This window comes from Oncorhynchus mykiss, chromosome 16, assembly GCF_057628025.1.
Source record: "Oncorhynchus mykiss isolate SJ-2025 chromosome 16, ASM5762802v1, whole genome shotgun sequence".
Classification (NCBI taxonomy): Eukaryota; Metazoa; Chordata; class Actinopteri; order Salmoniformes; family Salmonidae; genus Oncorhynchus; species Oncorhynchus mykiss.
In genome coordinates this window covers 17,778,214-17,796,141 of record NC_143037.1, presented here as the reverse complement: position 1 = coordinate 17,796,141, position 17,928 = coordinate 17,778,214, and the positions used below count along the sequence as shown (strand labels likewise).

Genomic DNA, 17,928 nt, shown 5'->3' with positions numbered 1-17,928 from the left:
AGATCTCCAGAAAGAGGGTTAGGCAGCCCTGGCCAAGATAGAGGGCGTTTTTCTCTCCTCTTCAACATCAAATCTACAACTGACCATCTTTATGCGTTAAGGGGCTGTAGGTCTCGTAGTTATTTCACAAATCAGTCATGAGACAAAGTGCTCCATCAGAGCGGAAAGGTCAGACAACTCTCGTCTGGGAGGGAGGGAGAAAACGAGTGATAAGTACAGAGAGAGACAGAGGGGAGGGAGCACTCCAGCCATTCCACCTGTGTAAGCCCTTGTCTGTCCATGTCATCACCCTCTAATATGGTCCAGGAGTGTGGTGGGGGGGGCAGACCACTTAACAGACTACCACCTCGCTTAATCTGGCCGCGTGCGTGCGTGCGTGCGTGTGTGTGTGTGTGTGTTAAATCAGTAAGACCTAAAAGTCACTATTAGCTTGTCATCATTACAGGACTAAATAAAGGTAGATACTATCAATTATTAGCTTGAACATTTTGTCCACATTTTGTCTCGTAAATCTAGTGTCAGGGTTTAGCATTAAAGTTAGTCGAACAGTTTGTTGATAGTTAGTTGAACATCTATTAACCGTCTGTATTGGACCATCCTAATAACATGTCCCTCTGTCCCCCTGCAGGCCAGTGCCACCGTGGAGGTGGACCTGGAGAAGGCTGTGAATCTGCAGGTCCACAGAGATGACTTCCTGGCCTCGCTGGACAACGACATCAAACCTGTGAGTAGACCCCTTCCGTTCTCCATCTCTTTACCTTTCTCCAGACCCCTCTCTTTACCATTGCCTACATCCAAAAGTCCCCCTCAACATTTGGACTTACAAAAATGTCATCATCCACTTGTAGTTGATGGCAGTGTCCACTATACACAGGGAGATTATTTTTCAGAAGTGATTTTAATAAGGGACCCTTTCAGGCTATGGATGGTTAAGAGCAACGGTCCCCAGTTACATTCAGCCGTGGGCCAATTTTTCTTTGAGTGCATGGTCGGTTGGCCGGAACATAAATATAAATCATTTGTACACTGCAAATTGACCGCAGTAACCCCAAACAGATATAGTATTTGACAAAAACAGAATCTTTTCAAACCTTGATTACATTTGGAAGCGATCACTTATGCCTCTCTATTTATGCGTGGGAATACTTGGGAACAGATTTCCTTCGTTAAAATCACTTTGAGCCCATGTCCTGGTAATTATACAGTCTTAATATTCAAGAACGAATGTTTTTGCGAAAAAAAACTTGGGGGGCCAAATAAAATCCCCCGCAGGCTGAATTTGACCAGCGAGCTGCCTATTTGGGATCCCTGGTTTAGTGGATCTGACTCTCTCTCTCTCCAATGGCCAGGCGTTTGGTACTAACTCTGAGGACTATGCCAGCTACATCATGAATGGCATCATAAAGTGGGGTGACCCGGTGACTGCTGTGCTGGATGATGGGGAGCTGCTGGTGCAGCAGACTAAGAACAGCGACCGCACACCGCTGGTGTCTGTGCTCCTGGAAGGTAACACACACACTTTTACATTTGAATCAGTTAGCAGACAATTTTATCCAGATCGACTTACAGTTAGTGCATTTATCTTAAGGTAGCTAGGTACAACCAGCGCATTTTATTGAAACTTTATTTAACTAGGCAATTCAGTTAAGAACAAATTCTTATTTACAAAGACGGCCTACCCCGGGAAAAACCCTCTCCTAACCCGGATGACGTGTAGCCAATTGTGCACCGCCCTATGCGGCTCCCGATCACGTCTGGTTGTGATACAGCCCGGGATAGAACCAGGGTCTGTAGTGACACATTAGACCACTGCGCCACACGGGAGCATCTCACAGCATCTTACATAGTAGTTCAAATTTCCCTCAGCAAAGCAGCTCTGAGCAAAGTCAGTGCATGTAAGAAAAGCAATGACACCAACTGTTACAATGTTCTATAGTATATCTATAGAATATACTATAGAACATTGTAACACATCTATAGAATATACTATAGAACATTGTAACACATCTATAGAATATACTATAGAACATTGTAACACATCTATAGAATATACTATAGAACATTGTAACACATCTATAGAATATACTATAGAACATTGTAACACATCTATAGAATATACTATAGAACATTGTAACACATCTATAGAATATACTATAGAACATTGTAACACATCTATAGAATATACTATAGAACATTGTAACACATCTATAGAATATACTATAGAACATTGTAACACATCTATAGAATATACTATAGAACATTGTAACACATCTATAGAATATACTATAGAACATTGTAACACATCTATAGAATATACTACATTGTAACACATCTATAGAATATACTATAGAACATTGTAACACATATATAGAATATACTATAGAACATTGTAACACATCTATAGAATATACTATAGAACATTGTAACACATCTATAGAATATACTATAGAACATTGTAACACATCTATAGAATATACTATAGAACATTGTAACACATCTATAGAATATACTACATTGTAACACATCTATAGAATATACTATAGAACATTGTAACACATCTATAGTATCTATAGTATATATATATTTTTTTACCCCTTTACTGCTAAAAGGGACACCAGCATGAAGATGGTAAAATGAAGATATATAAAATAAAGACATTTTCCAACATTTGACATTATAAGAGCTGAAAGATATATTTAAGCATACTGATAAATGCAAATATTTATTCAAATAGTCATATTATCATTAAGACTTCCTTTGGTTCAAAATACAGGATAGCGGTGTATATATAGTATCCTGTTTTCTCTCTCTCCTAGGTCCCCCCAACAGTGGAAAGACGGCCCTAGCTGCTAAGATTGCAGAGGAATCCCAGTTTCCCTTTATAAAGATCTGTTCTCCTGACAAGATGATCGGTCACTCCGAAATCGCTAAGTGCCAGGCCATCAAGAAGGTGAGGAAAGGGTTTCACACACACACATACCTGTGTCAGTACCTGTGTCTTGACCACCCTTAACCCTCTTTGTTCCAGATATTTGAAGATGCCTACAAGTCCCAGCTGAGCTGTGTAGTGGTGGACGACATTGAACGCTTGCTGGGTAAGGTCCTGCTTGCATTGTCGTTACACTGTTCTCCTTTTCGTTTCTTTTTTAAGTATCCTAAGTTCAGGGTTGTAACATACAGTAAACACTGGGCAGTTTGCTTAGGATACAGACCTTCTTAAAGAACCATGTGTTGGAAAACCATGTTCTTATATTTTCCACCCAAGCATCACTTTGATGGTAAAAGTCCACAGATCATTGAATCACGAGGTCGGAATATTTATTCTAAATTCTCGTTCTCTCTTTGTGCTTTGGTGTCCTTGTTCTCAGACTATGTCCCGATTGGCCCTCGTTTCTCAAACCTGGTCCTTCAAGCTCTGCTGGTTCTCCTCAAGAAACCCCCTCCCAAAGTCAGTATTCTGTGAACTTTGGCACTTACTTGAGAGAGAGAGAGTGTGTGTGTGTGTTTAGTCTTAGCATTTAAGTGTTTCTGTGTATGCTCTAGTCGTTATTTTGCCAGTGGCAGACAGATGTCAGCAGATCGTACTGATGCCCCCAGTAATGCAAGTCATTTCCATGCAGAGTGAATCAAAGTGTATCCTAGTTGTGGGACAGTATACATCTTTACCCCTGTGTTTCTGTGTGCAGGAGCTATATCTCCTGAATGTAAGACACTACCACATTTAAGGCTGTAGGCCTACGTTCAGCTGTGAACGTTTGTCAGTTAGTATGATAATGTATTGGTCCAGGCAGGCTGTTGTGCTGGGTGTGAATGGGAGCCGGGGCTGCTTCTCCAGGCTTGTGAAGCTCCAGGCCCAGCGGGGTGCCCGGCCCGGGTGAGGCCAGGGGAGGCCTGCCTCGAGGGGGGGGGACAACAGAAGAGAATGGGCTCTGTGAGAGAGCCGGGGGGGTGGGGGGACAACCTGGCAGCACCGCCGCCTGTGTGGTACCTCATCTGCATGCATGGGCACACCCCCTCCGCACAATGGGAGGAGGGGGGGGGCAGCCCATAATCCTCCTCTCCTCTGGCCCCGAACGAGCGACTAGGGCCTCTGGGGAAAGAAACTATCCACTTTCCTGATTCAGAGTCACCTAGACTTAAGCAGCTATGTAGAGGTGGTTGACCGTGGAGAGACTGACAGACTGGCCAGAATCAAGCTTGATAAAAATGCAGAAGGTTGATAAAAATCCACAAGGCTCATATTAGGCAGTAGGGACCCCACCTTTTCCAACCCATTGATGATGTGAAGTACGCCGTTTTGAAATGTGTTTGATACACTTCCGTACATGATATGGTACAGGATGCCCTGTCTGGCACTGAGCTTAATTTCCTTCTCCATCATGTGTGTGCCCCCCCCCTCCCCCACACACACACACACAGGGCCGTAAGCTGCTGATCATTGGCACCACCAGCAGGAAGGACGTGCTGCAGGAGATGGAGATGCTGGACGCCTTCAGTACCACCATCCACATCCCCAACATCTCTAGAGGAGAGCAGCTGGTTGAAGCCCTGGAGGTAGACACACACACACACACACACACACACAGACACAGAAATGGATGTTCCTCGCTCTCCGGTTTTAAAGTTGTGATAAGTAGTGATGGATTTGTTGCGTGAGCTTTTAAACTGCTTCTGTGTCTGCTGTAGATGCTGGGGAGTTTCCAGGAGAAAGAGCGGGCAGCCATTGCCAAGGCTGTGAAGAGCCAGGCGGTGTGGATCGGCATCAAGAAGCTGACGATGGTCATCGAGATGGCAGTGCAGGTGACAGAGACAAAGCCCCGGTTTAGGTGACACGTTTTTATTCCAGCCCAGCACTAACCATCAAATAATCACCTAACCGTGGCCTTCTTCAATCTGTACCACGATTAGCGGGTTAAGATGTGTTACTGCTGGGCTGGAACAAAAGCCTACACACACCCTTTAGCTCTCCCAGAGCGTGAGTTGGAGAACTCCGGCCTAGACAACCACAGTCTTGGGAGTCACAGATGGAATCTCGTCTGGTTTCAGTCAAAACAACCTGCTGTTAATTACGACCTTTCATTAAAACCAGTTTGGATTCAACAGTGATTTTTGTGGTGAGCCCCAAAAATGTCATCGCTATAGTTCCCGATCATTCTCCGCATACTTCTCTGTCTTATGTGTTCACATGCTCTGACTAGTAGAGGGATACCACACATAAAGACCACATCGCACCTTGGAAATGTCTTATCTACTGTTGTGAGGGTCGTTACTCTCTTAGGCCCCGTCCAGAAACTTCCTCATAGAGGGGTGCATGTTTTTGTTATTGCCCAGCGCTAACATACCCGATTCAGCTAATCAAGGGCTGGAAGATGACTTGAATTGGTTGAATCAGATGTGGTTCCCAAGGACCAGGGTGTAAAAATCCAGTGCAAGTGTTACTACTATATAGTAGTAACCGTAGTTTACATACCGTGGCTGTGGTGTGCTTGGTTGTATGGTCTCTGGTCGCTTGTCCATGTGGCTGCTGAATGCCGTGTAGCCTAATTGCTGTGGTATGCACTAATGCAGCCATGTTGAGTTGGCACACCGACACACACGCACAGCTCCCTCCCTCCATCCAGGAGAAGTATGAACGAGTGTCTGCCGAGACATGCTGCACACAGACTCCCTGCTCCGCCGACGTGACACAAACACACACACACGATACACACACACATCTTCAAATCCTGTTTCCTCTATAGAAAAGCATGAACTCGAGGTCATGTCTGAAATTCCACATCTTTTATGTAACACAGTTAATCGTGTTCAGTCCAAATCAATCATATACACTCAGAGGCCAGTTTATTAGGTACACCCATCTAGTACCGGGTCGGACCCCCCTCCAGAACAGCTTGAATTCTTTGGTGCATGGAAATGTTGCTCAGTTGGTAACAAGGGACCTAACGTGTGCCAGGAAAACATTCCCCACACCATTACACCACTTCCACCAGCCTGTACCGTTGACACCAGGCAGGATTACGCCATATCATGACTCTGCCATCAGCATGACGTAGCAGGAACTGGGATTCCAGGGGATGTTTCGCCACTCTTCAATTGTCCAGTGTTGGTGATCGAGTACCCACTGTTTTTAGCTGATAGGATTGGAAACCGGTGTGGTCGTCTGCTGCAATAACCCATCCGTGACAAGGACCAACAAGTTGTGAGTTCCGAGATGCCGTTCTGCACACCACTGTTGTACTGCACCGTTATTTGCCTGTTTGTGGGCCGCCTGTTAGTTTGCACAATTCTTGCCATTCTCCTTCGACCTCTTTCATCAATGAGCTGTTTTCACCCTCCCGAGTGGCGCAGCGGTCTAAGACACTGCATCTCAGTGCAAGAGGCGTCACTACAGTCCCTGGTTTGAATCCAGGCTGTATCACATCCGGCCGTGATTGGGAGTCCCACAGGGCGGCGCACAATTGGCCCAGCGTCGTCCGGGTTTGGCCGTGGTAGGCCGTCATTTTAAATAGGCAAGTCAGTTAAGAACAAATTCTTAACTGACTTGCCTAGTTGAATAAAGGTTACACACACGCACACCCACAGGACTGCCGCTGACTGGATGTTTTTTGTTTGTCGCACCCTTCTCGGTAAACCCTCGACACTGTTGTGCGTGAAAAGCCCAGTCGGACGACTGTGTCTGAGATACTGGATCTGGCTTGTCTGGTAACCGACAATAATACCATGCTCAGTCGCTTAGGTCACTCGCTTTTGCCCATTCTAACTGTATGGGCAAAACTGAATGCCTCCATGCCTGTCTGCATGCTTTATATAGCAAGCCACAGCCACGTGAAACATTTTGTGAACAGGGTGGTGTACCTAATAAACTGTGCACTGAGTCTATATCTCCATCATAAATGGAGAAGACGACCATAGTTGAATGCTACCACATATCAGCATTGTTACGTAACATTGTTTCTGTGAGCCCCTCACTCACACCTTCCCAGCCAATTACAGACAGCCCTGCGTGAACGTTTGCTGTGCTGGCCCCGGGCCTGTACTTTTCGACACGTTTATAGGAAAGGAGGCTATGAAGGCCAGTGTATGGACATATGCACAGAGAGCTAACGTGTGTGTCTTCCAGATGGATCCTGAATACCGAGTTAGTAAGTTCTTGACCCTGCTGAGAGAACAGGGAGCGTAAGTAGAGCACTATTCTGTTCTGTCCCCAATCTCACACCAGCTAATTCTTGTGTAGTTGGTTGACTGTTTAATCCATGTATATTTCCTTCCCTCCCCACAGGCTGGGTTCTGACAAGCACATAGCCATCTAAGCCCATGGTGGAGCTGCATTGCCCAGCAGTAGCTGCCTCTCACAGTAAGTGCTTGAACAGAGAGTAGAGCAGGGGCGTGTTAGAGTGGGTTTGGAACAAAATTAACAGATTATTTCTCTTCCTTCCTGCTCTTCTAACTCCTCCCACTTCTTTTATTCTGTATTTTACCCTCAGTGGGCGAGGAGTGGAAGCCCGGATGCGGCCGGCAAGATGGAGTGAGCGAGAGATTTTATATCTCCGACCTAATCTGGCCATCGCAAACGCTCGCCACGTAAATCGCTGTACCGTGTGTTTCCATGGCAACTCGATCGACCAGCGTCGTCCTCCTTCCTCATCAGCACTACTTCTCTGTGTGTGTAAACTAAGTCTGTAATTGTTATTTCTGAAGGCAAAGTGTTGTGATTCAAATGACACTATTCCCTGTATAGTGCACTAGGTTCTGACCAGATGTCTATGGGCCCTGGTCAAAAGAAGTGCACTGTATAAGGAATAGTGTGCCATTTGAGATGCATCCAAAGTGTTGTGATTTGTGCTGCTAGCACTCCAGGGGATTTTATGTATAAAAATCAAATGTATGTTTATAACTAAACATGAGAAAAGTGTATGCAAAACCATGTACACTGAGTGTATGAACCATTAGGAACACCTTCCTAATATTGAGTTGCACTCCCTTTTGCCCTCAGAACAGCCTCAATTTGTTGGCGCATGGACTCAACAAAGTGTCGAAAGCGTTCCACAGGGATTCTGGCCCATGTTGACTCCAATGCTTCCCACTGTTGTCAAGTTTTCTGTCTGTCCTTTGGGTAGGGGACCATTCTTGATACACAGGGGAAACTGTTGCGCAACAACAACAAAAAACAGCAACGTTGCAGTTCTTGACACACTCAAACCAGTGTGCCTGGCACATACTACCATACCCCGTCTAAAGGCACTTAAATATTTAGTCTTGTGCCATTCAGAGGTTAAATGGGCATCTACACAATCCATTTCTCAAATGTCTGTCTCAAGGCTGTCCCAAATCCTTCTTTAACCTGTCGCCTCCCCTTCATCTACACTAATTTTGAGGGATCCTAGCTTTCACCTGGTCAGTCTGTCATGGGAAGAGCAGGTGTTTATAATGTTTTGTACTCTGTGTAAATGATGACCTATTTGAGTTTGATGCAACTCCAACATTGGGCATAATGCATTTGACAAAAGCAATTTTCAAATTGTATGCATAACTGACCAGTCAAACTTCTCTATAAATGCATCATATGCACATGATGGTGAAGCTGATTAATTGCAGCATGTATTGTGTGTGTGTGCTCTACTATATTATGTGCTTAGATTTTATTATCATTCCAGGAAATGATGGTTCCAAGCCTTACTCTTAACTCTACTCACACAAAACCTAATAGGACCAAAGTATCACAGCAGTCTGTTTTGTGAATAATTGTTATGAATTAATAATAATGTTACTAATATTGATTAGCTAGTAACTGGAAAAAGTGATTCATTTTCAGACCCAGACCATTTTAGAAGGAAACCTCTCCCCAACCACTCACACAGACACACGTGTGCGAACACATGATACTGTTGACAGGTTTTTTTTTCTGCATTGTGCTGTTCTCTATGAAGGATCTCTGGAGACCCTCTGGCATGCCTTTGCATTTTAGAAACACTTAAAATAAGGATCGTGTTGTGACTTTTTGATAAACATGTTCATCTCAATATTTTCGGCTCTATTCACTCTCTGATTCAAAAATGCTAATTAGCATCAAAGTAGACATCACACAAAACTTCAAATCCCTGCAAGCTCCTGCACGTCATCTCTAGCAGGTGCGTTTGTTAACAGGTATTGGGTCAAAGTGCATAAGACAGTTTACAGAATTATCCATTTAAAGAAATCTAAGTGTTTGGTCCCATGTTTCATGAGCTGAAATAAAAGATCACAGAAATCTTCCATATGCACAAAAAGCTTATTTTTGGCTGGGTACAATAACTGACCAATCTAAAATGTTCAGTTTTGTCACAACACAATGCCACAGATATCTCAAGTTTTGAGGGAGCGTGCAATTGACATGCTGACTTCAGGAATGTCCACCAGAGCGGTTGCCAGAGAATTGAATGTTCATCAATGTCGTTTTAGAGAATTTGGCAGTACACCCAACTGGCCTCACAACCACAGACCACATCGTAACCACTCCAGGCCAGGACCTCCACATCCGGCTTCTTCACCTGGGGGATCGTCTGAGACTAGCCACCCGGACAGCTGAGGAGTATTTCTGTCTGTAATAAATCCCTTTTGTGGGGAAATTGTCTGGGCCTTGCTTCCAAGTGGGTGGGTCTATGTGCAGTTGTGAAATCCATACATTAGGGCCTGATGAATTTGTTAAAATTGTAACTCAGTAAAACCATTAATTGTTGCGTTTTTTAAAATTTTTATTTTACCTTTATTTAACTAGGCAAGTCAGTTAAGAACAAATTCTTATTTTCAATGACAGTCTAGGAACAGTGGGTTAACTGCCTGTTCAGGGGCAGAACGACAATGACTTGGCGCTCCGGTATTGCTTGCCGTGCGGTAGCAGAGAGAACAGTCTATGACTAGGGTGGCTGGAGTCTTTGACAATTTTTAGGGCCATCCTATGACACTGCCTGGTATAAAGGTCCTGGATGGCAGGAAGCTTGTCCCCCGTGATGTACTGGGCCGTTCGTATTATGACTCATACTGTGGTACTCTATTGAGTGTTTGCCCCCTAAAATAGAAGAATAATGTCGATATTAGAAACTATTGCACCACCTCTCACCCCATTTGTGTGCATGCCTAACAAACTTCAATTTACATACAGTAGCTACAGTATGCAGTTTTTTTTTTCTTCAGATAATCACAAGTCAAGTACCCGTTTATTAGGTACACCATCTAGTGCTGGGTCGGACCCCCCCCTTTGCCTCCAGAACCGCCTGAATTCTTTGGGGCATGGAAACATAGCTCAATTGCTATCAAGGGACCTAATGTTTGCCAGGAAGACATTCCCCACACCATTACGTACCCACCACCAGCCTGTACTGTTGTAAACAAGCAGGATGGGGCCATGGACTCGCCTGTTAGCTTGCACGATTCTTGCCATTCTCCTTCGACCTTTCATCAAAGTCGCTTAGATCACTCGTTTTGCCCATTCTAACGTTAAATGGAACAGTAACTGAATGCCTCGATGCCTGTCTGCCTGCTTTATATAGCAAGCTTGGCCACGTGTCTGTAGGAGCTAACCATTTTTGTGAATGGGTAATGTACCTAATAAATCAGCCACTGAGTGTATATATGTATATTAACCAGATCTATACATTATTTGCTGTGACCAGTGCGCCTTTTGTCCAAAATCTATTTGTAATGAAGTCTTGGATGCTGTAAGAAATGTTTTATGGCAAGTTGCAATTGTATTAATGAAGATTTCGTACAGTACTCTTCTGAACATTTTTATAAATATGTGTATTATTGATTGATGCTGCAGATGCAGTGGTAATTTACTTGTCATTCACCTATTATCAGGGGGAAATGAGATGGACCGAGACAAATTAGACATTTCACAGATGTGTCCTAGAGCAGATTGAGACATTCTGATTTATAGTATTGAAAGGATTGTACGATTGATAACTGTATCACAGTTGGGAACACCATCACAGCTTGCCATGTAAGAAATTAGTTCAGTAGTGTTATGTGCAATGCCCATATACATGATTTGGTAAGGAAACGTAGAGGAATCGATGCCCACAAACTGCAATGATTAGAAAAGTACCTCTGTCTAAGAAGCAAAAGCATGAGCCAATCATTTGTTCTTCAAATATATAATCTTAGTTCAGTCATACAGATATATACATTGTATAATAAATTATATTTATAAAAACATAACATTTTCAGATTATAAAATAAAAAGGGAATTATTAACTTTAAAACCTTTGTACAAAACTTTGGATGTAGCGGTGAGGAAAGGAAGGAACTGAACACAGAAAGGGCCCGTGTAGGGAGAGCCTTTTGGAGGGTGACGCAGATACTAAGCTATGTCACAAAGGGAGGAGTCTACACTACCTAGGTAAGTTGTATTTTTGTTGTTAAATATAATGAATAGGAAGCACGTAGGACTGTCAGAACATGTTGTGTGGAAACCTCTCACAGGTTGTTCCACTGTTGTGAAGCCAGCATGCCTGCCTGCCATCCCTCTAACCCTAACACCCGTCACTCGAAGCAGCACAAACACACATTCACCTTCACTCACATTGGCTGTGTCCCAAAACACTAAGTAACCCCCCCTACCCTCGTCTCCTTAAGTTGTTTCCCACAGATACTTCAAATCTCTGAACAGGATTCCACCATATTGCTTCTATTGTCAAGACATTTCACATCAGTGGCAATCCAGGGAAGGAGATGAGGAAAGAGGCCTATTAGGACACTTTCTGCTCTCTCCCCTCTGGTCTCCACTTGTCATCACATTTCACTGGTGAGAGAAGGGTTTAGCTTAGACAAGGACTTCACAGTATTATGAGGAACATAATAAAATGGACTGTCAGTGTGTTGGATAAATGATCTCATTGTCGTAGTATGACTGCTATGAGTAGAATAATTCATTAGCATTAGGCCTATTGCAAGTGCAAAATAAACTGATGACGAATGAATCCAATAAAGTCTCATACCTGAACCCTACCTGTTTGTTGTGAATGTTTTGTTCTATATGACATTTAAGCAATGAGGCCCGAGGGGTGTGGGATATGGCTAATATACCACGGCTAATGGCTGTTTTTATGTACGACGCAACGCGGAGTGCCTGGACACAGCCCTTAGCCGTGGTATATTGGCCATATAGCACAAACCCCAGAGGTTACTTATTGCTATTATAAACTGGTTACTAACATAATTAGAGCAGTAAAAATACATGTTTCGTCGAACCCGTGGTATACGGTCTGATATACCATGGCTTTCAGCCAATCAGTATTCAGGGCTTCAAACCACCCAGTTTATAATTCATTATAATTTCCTCAAATACTGTAAATCTGTCTTGTTTCATACTCAAGGGGAAATTACAGCAAAACGTCTCTGATCTGAATGAGATGAACAATCTCAGTTGTGTTACTGTATGTTAGAACGTAACTGGTTAAGACAAGAAGAATGCATTTTCTCTCATAAATAGCAATAGCCAACGTTTCACTACCTCTAGACAGTTCTTGTTCAGCTGAATAGTGCATACGTGCAGAAATGTTCGTTAGTGGAAACGAGTGTGTTTGTTTCCTGCACATGTCCCCTCCTGCATACCACCTCCAGTCCTGGCCCATTGCTAATATTTCAGAAATGTGGGGCTATAAAATCAGGCTCTAGCATATCTTCCAGGCATCAGGCATCCCAGCCAGGCGACAGCTGTAGTTCAGTATCAGTACAGTGTGCAGGGGTTGGGAAAGAGGAGATTTCATCAGCTCAGTAGTTTAGTTTAGGAGGGAAGGGTCCAGTAACAGCCACTCAGTGGGTTCAGTAGTTAAAATGGTAGGTTCCTGGGCTGTTGCTGTGTGTTTAGTACTGTTGGAGAGTTGGTTTAGTTCTCAATAGTCGACCAGCCAGGTGATTGACTGGTGGAATCAGGTGTTAGTTAAAAATATGTCAATTCGATAGCAACGGTCTGGAAAGTCATCGGTTACTGCACAGCCGTGTGTGGGGGAAATAAATAAAGAAGGGGTCATGGCCCAATGGTGCAGGAATGGGAACAGGTCAAACTGACAGCTTGTTCCAAAGGAAATGGGCCCTCCCATATGTCCGTTCGTGGAACTACCTACTCAAATAGAGGAGGAGGATGCAGGGCTTGGAAGAAGGATATGTTTTTTTTATTTTATTACAAGGGTGCAGAAGAATAGAGTTCCAGTACAAAGTGCCATTCCTCATTGGTGCCTGTCTGTCTGTCTGTATATATGCAAGGACTGCAGTGTGTGTGTTTGTGTGTCTGCGATGGGCACTATGGTCCATCATTCTGTCCGTCTGTCTGAGCGAGCGCACAGGCTCTCACTTGCATGTGTGTACGTCGTAGACACGCACACACTCCTGGCAGCTGACGTAGCAGCACCAGTGGAAGATGCAGTGGCACTTCTCCTTTCGCTTCTCAGTCCGGGTGTTGTGGCCCCTGCCGCAGCAGAGCAGGTCACAGCCCTCGATGCCGTGCGAGGACAAGTTGCAGGCACGGTCGCGGGTGCCGAACGAGCCCGTCTCCTGGTTGGGCTCGCAGAAGTTGGGCGAGCCCTCGTAGTAGACCATGTCACGCTCCGTGGGGTGTTTGAAGAAGGCATACTTGGCGCGCAGCGTCTCCACCCAGCCACGCGACTCTCGGTGCTTCTCCACCACCATCTCCGAGGCGCTGTCATACTTGTCTTTCAGGTAGTCACCCAGCATGCGGAAGTCGGGCTGTGCCCACCAGCACGTTTTCACCTCGCAGCTGCCAGACAGACCATGGCATTTACAGCGAAGGTGCATGTGGTCCAGGATGGTCTGGGAAAAAAAGAGAAATAGGGAGAAGGAAACAGTTCAGAAACTGATAGAATAATCCTGTTTTCTTTCAGCACAGTGTAAATGTGATATCGATTGGTAGCTTGTCAGTCTACTACCGGAAAGTCCATTTGATTAACTACTCTTACCAATAACCTGGCTAGTGACGACCGACTTGTAGGTTGAGAACAACATGCTACTTGGCTGAGTCTTCAGGTGTAGTTCAGGCAGCTGTGAAACAGAGGCAGGCCTTTGCAGTGTGCAGCAGCTAATTCCCTCAGAAGTCACTGCACTCACCTGAGCAACGCCACCGGCTCTCTTAGCCTTTGTTTAGATTTGCTTAGCTTTAATTCTCTGGCTATATTTAGCTGCAGAATTCCCCCACCTGCGCCGGAAGGCAGGTGCTTGTGGCACCTTTGGGCGAGAGGGGAGTGGGGGCGCTGAGGGATGGAGGGGTTCTTAGTTCTGACATCATGTCCTGGGCTCGTCTGGCCCCTGGCATCTCCCAGGGGCCCTGGGGGGAAACAATGGAGTGTGAGAGTGCCAGGTGGGGCGACTGGGATCAGGGTGATGGAGAGAGGGAGAGGGGTTGTGACAGGGCTGCCTGCCGTTTTGCGGCTCCTGTGGGCTACCTGCTCCTGTCTAGTCAGATCAAAAGGCTGCCTTGTTGCCGTGTGGTCTCTCCAATTGCCCCTCAGCGTGCTGGTGAGGAGTAGCTTGCCAGATATTTCACTGAGCAATGACAGCAACGAGTGATGGTTTAAGTCCAGGCTGATTCCCTTCTCTTCCCCCTCAACTATCTCAGGTTATTTGTCTGTCAGGGAATTTTGGATGGGATGTGAGGCATGAAAGGCAGGGGCAACTTTTTTACATCAGATAATTACCCAGTCTTTCAAGATGAAGTGCTACTTTTCAGGCGGAAACTCACAGAAATGTGGACTGAATTTAAGTCAAATACCGAAATCTTTCCTGTCACAGAATTATTAATCTGGTACTGTAACGTTTACTGTGGATAATTCCATCCTGTTGCCAAAAAAGTAGATCTTTGTTCATTGTCTTTTTACCTTTCTTCAGCTACAAGGCTGGGTGTGTCCAGTATCATTATGTAGTATCATTTCATTATGTAGTATCATTACATATCATTATGTAGTGGTGTGTATTAAAGTATATCCACTGCATCCTGCTTGGCTGTGTAGTAAACAGTGTTATGTACAGTTGAATACATTTAAACTCAGTTTTTCACAAATCCTGACATTTAATCCTAGAAAAGAATTCCCTGTCTTAGGTCAGTTAGGATCAGCACTTTTTTTAAGAATGTGTAATGTCAAAATAATAGTAGATAATTATTTATTTCAGCTTTTATTTTCTTTCATCACATTCCCAGTGAGTCAGAAGTTTACATACACTCAATTTGTATTTGGTAGCATTGCCTTTAAATAGTTTAACATGCGTCAAACATTTCAGGTAGCCTTCCACAAGCTTCCCACAATAAGGTGAGTGAATTTTGGCCCATTCCTCCTGACAGAGCTGGTGTAACTGAGTCAGGTTTGTAAGCCTCCTTGCTTGCACATGCTTTTTCAGTTCTGCCCACAAATGTTCTATAGGATTGCGGTCAGGCCTTTGTGATGGCCACTCCAATAACTTGACTTTGTTGTCCTTAAGCCATTTTGCCACAACTTTGGAAGTATGCTTGAGGTCATTGTCCATTTGGAAGGCCCATTTGCAACCAAGCTTTAACTTCCTGACTGATGTCTTAAGATGTTGCTTCAATATATCCACATAATTTTCCATCCTCATGATGCCATCTATTTTGTGAAGTGCACCAGTCGCTCCTGCAGTAAAGCACCCCCACAACATGATGTGGCCACCCCCGTGCTTCACGGTTGGGATGGTATTCTTTGGCTTGCAAGCCTCCCCCTTTTTCCTCCAAACATAATAATGGTCATTATGGCCAAACAGTTCTATTTTTGTTTCATCAGACCAGAGGACATTTCTCCAAAAAGTACGATCTTTGTCCCCATGTGCAGTTGCAAATCGTTTCCTGCTGAGTGGACTTTCAGGTTATGTTGATATAGGACTCGTTTTACTGTGGATATAGATAATTTTGTACCTGTTTCCTCCAGCATCTTCACAAGGTCCTTTGCTGTTGTTCTGGGATTGATTTGCACTTTTCACACCAAAGTTCTTTCATCTCTAGGAGACAGAACGCGTCTCCTTCCTGAGCGGTATGACAGCTGCGTGGTCCCATGGTGTTTAAACTTGCTTACTATTGTTTGTACAGATGAACGTGGTACCTTCAGGCATTTGGAAATTGCTCCTAAGGATGAACTAGACTTGTGGAGGTCTACAAAAAAATTTCTGAGGTCTTGGCTGAATTCTTTTGATTTGACCATGATGTCAAGCAAAGAGGCACTGAGTTTGAAGGTAGGCCTTGAAATACATCCACAGGTACACCTTCAATTAGCTTATCAGAAGCTTCTCAAGCCATGACATCACTTTCTGGAATTTTCCAAGCTGTTTATTAAAGGCACAGTCAACTTAGTGCTTAGTGCACAGTCAACTTAGTGTAAACTTCTGACCCAATAGAATTGTGATACAGTGAATTTTAAGTGAAATAATCTGTCTGTAAACAATTGTTGGAAAAATTACTTGTGTCATGCACAAAGTAGATGTCTTAACCGACTTGCCAAAACTATAGTTTGTTAACAAGAAAGTGGTGGAAAAGTGGTGGAAAACCTAAGTGTATGTAAACTTCCGACTTCTACTGTATGTGTATTTACATTACATATTTACGTTGTATAGTATGTATAACCAATATATCCATATATATAGTAAATCCTCAGTGTAGGCCAGTGTAGGCCTATTTACCGTGCGTCCTGCCTCGTTGTTGTGCCGGTTCATAGCAGAGCGTGCATCAGGCCGGTTCTCTCTAGCATCGGCAAACTCTCTGGACACCAGCACCCCGAACTCAGCGTCCTCGCTGCAGCCGCCCCACTTCCAGCCCTCCCCCGGGGGACCCTTGTGGTGGGAATCACAGCCACACATGGTGGACGTGCCCTCAGCGCAGGACCGCGTTACAGCAAACGCCACGCCCGCAGAGGCGATGGCGTGGACAAACGCCGACTCTCTGGTGGCTAGCGAGAAAAAGGAAGGAGTAAATTCAATCAATTAATCTTTAGTACCATCTTCTTAACAAAACAGTTTCTGCAATCTTCACTGCTGCCAACTTCCATACATCAGGGGTAATGAAAATGACACCCTTGGGCACAAACCTATTAACACAGCTTTTCACCTTCAAGCAGGTATTCATATATCATAGCGATAAATACTTGGTTGACACACAATGTACTGCAAGAATAATGTTTTTCAGGAAAAAAGTCCTTGAGAGGATTTAAAACATTGGGCCCTGAGCAGTGTAGAAAACACTGGGTGAAATTCTCTTCACTCTCATCATCTCAACATCTACCATAGAGCTAGGAGATATGGACAAAAATCCATATTGCGATAAATTGACCCATTTTTTGCGGTAACAATAAATTAGTGATCAATTATTTTGAGGGGGGGGGTGTTCTACCGATTTTGGAGAGCGTCGTAGGGATGGCTACATGAAACATGTCCCCTAGCTGTGGCATCGCCATATTGTGGCTGGTGTCAGTAGGGCCTAATGCTCAGTGAGATCTCAATGACCTTCTGTCATCCCTGAGGTGTGCTGTTTTGCATTGGAAAGTATTTAAGGAATGTGCCCCCCCCCCCCCCCACCCCACTCTCCTGCCCCTGTCAGAGCCCACAGGGCCTCTAGGTAGAAACCTTGCAGTGCGTCTGCTTTGCTCCGTGTTTGTGCTGAGAGATGGAGTTACGCCTCCTTTGAACAGAACAACTTATTATGTAACCAGACACCATTGTTTCACAATCGCAGCTCACTTACTGTGTGCTGAGGGCTTACCCATTTCTCTACTGCACCACCTCGCACTGCACACACACCGGCAGGGACACACACAGAGGGTATGGGGAGGGCCCACTCTGCAATGGAGCCACTGTTAAAGCATTTAGGGAGGCCTAGCCCCTCTAAAACTGACTGCAGTTAGTAGTGTTCTCTACTAAACACCTGCAGGGAAGTTAGTTATT

At 44.4% G+C, this 17,928-nt stretch overlaps 2 protein-coding genes across 4 annotated transcripts in view; one reads left to right on the top strand and one right to left on the bottom strand.

Moving 5' to 3' along the window:
• The window catches only part of LOC110491491 (vesicle-fusing ATPase), a 47,721-nt gene extending 38,455 nt beyond the window's left edge, over nt 1–9,266 (top strand). For both annotated transcript variants that reach the window (XM_036946369.2, XM_036946370.2), the window contains exons 13-22: nt 629–724; nt 1,350–1,506; nt 2,817–2,950; nt 3,029–3,095; nt 3,369–3,448; nt 4,420–4,554; nt 4,687–4,800; nt 7,121–7,176; nt 7,280–7,354; nt 7,485–9,266. In XM_036946369.2, coding sequence (XP_036802264.1) covers nt 629–724; nt 1,350–1,506; nt 2,817–2,950; nt 3,029–3,095; nt 3,369–3,448; nt 4,420–4,554; nt 4,687–4,800; nt 7,121–7,176; nt 7,280–7,310 — 870 coding nt within the window. In that variant the 3' untranslated portion in view covers nt 7,311–7,354; nt 7,485–9,266. The remainder of the gene's footprint in view (nt 1–628; nt 725–1,349; nt 1,507–2,816; nt 2,951–3,028; nt 3,096–3,368; nt 3,449–4,419; nt 4,555–4,686; nt 4,801–7,120; nt 7,177–7,279; nt 7,355–7,484) is intronic.
• A 1,850-nt stretch (nt 9,267–11,116) lies between these two features.
• Nucleotides 11,117–17,928, bottom strand: part of LOC110491490 (proto-oncogene Wnt-3-like) — a 30,153-nt gene continuing 23,341 nt past the window's right edge. For both annotated transcript variants that reach the window (XM_021564973.3, XM_021564974.3), the window contains exons 3-4: nt 16,672–16,937; nt 11,117–13,806 (exon numbers count right to left, since the gene is read on the bottom strand). In XM_021564973.3, coding sequence (XP_021420648.1) covers nt 13,327–13,806; nt 16,672–16,937 — 746 coding nt within the window. In that variant the 3' untranslated portion in view covers nt 11,117–13,326. The remainder of the gene's footprint in view (nt 13,807–16,671; nt 16,938–17,928) is intronic.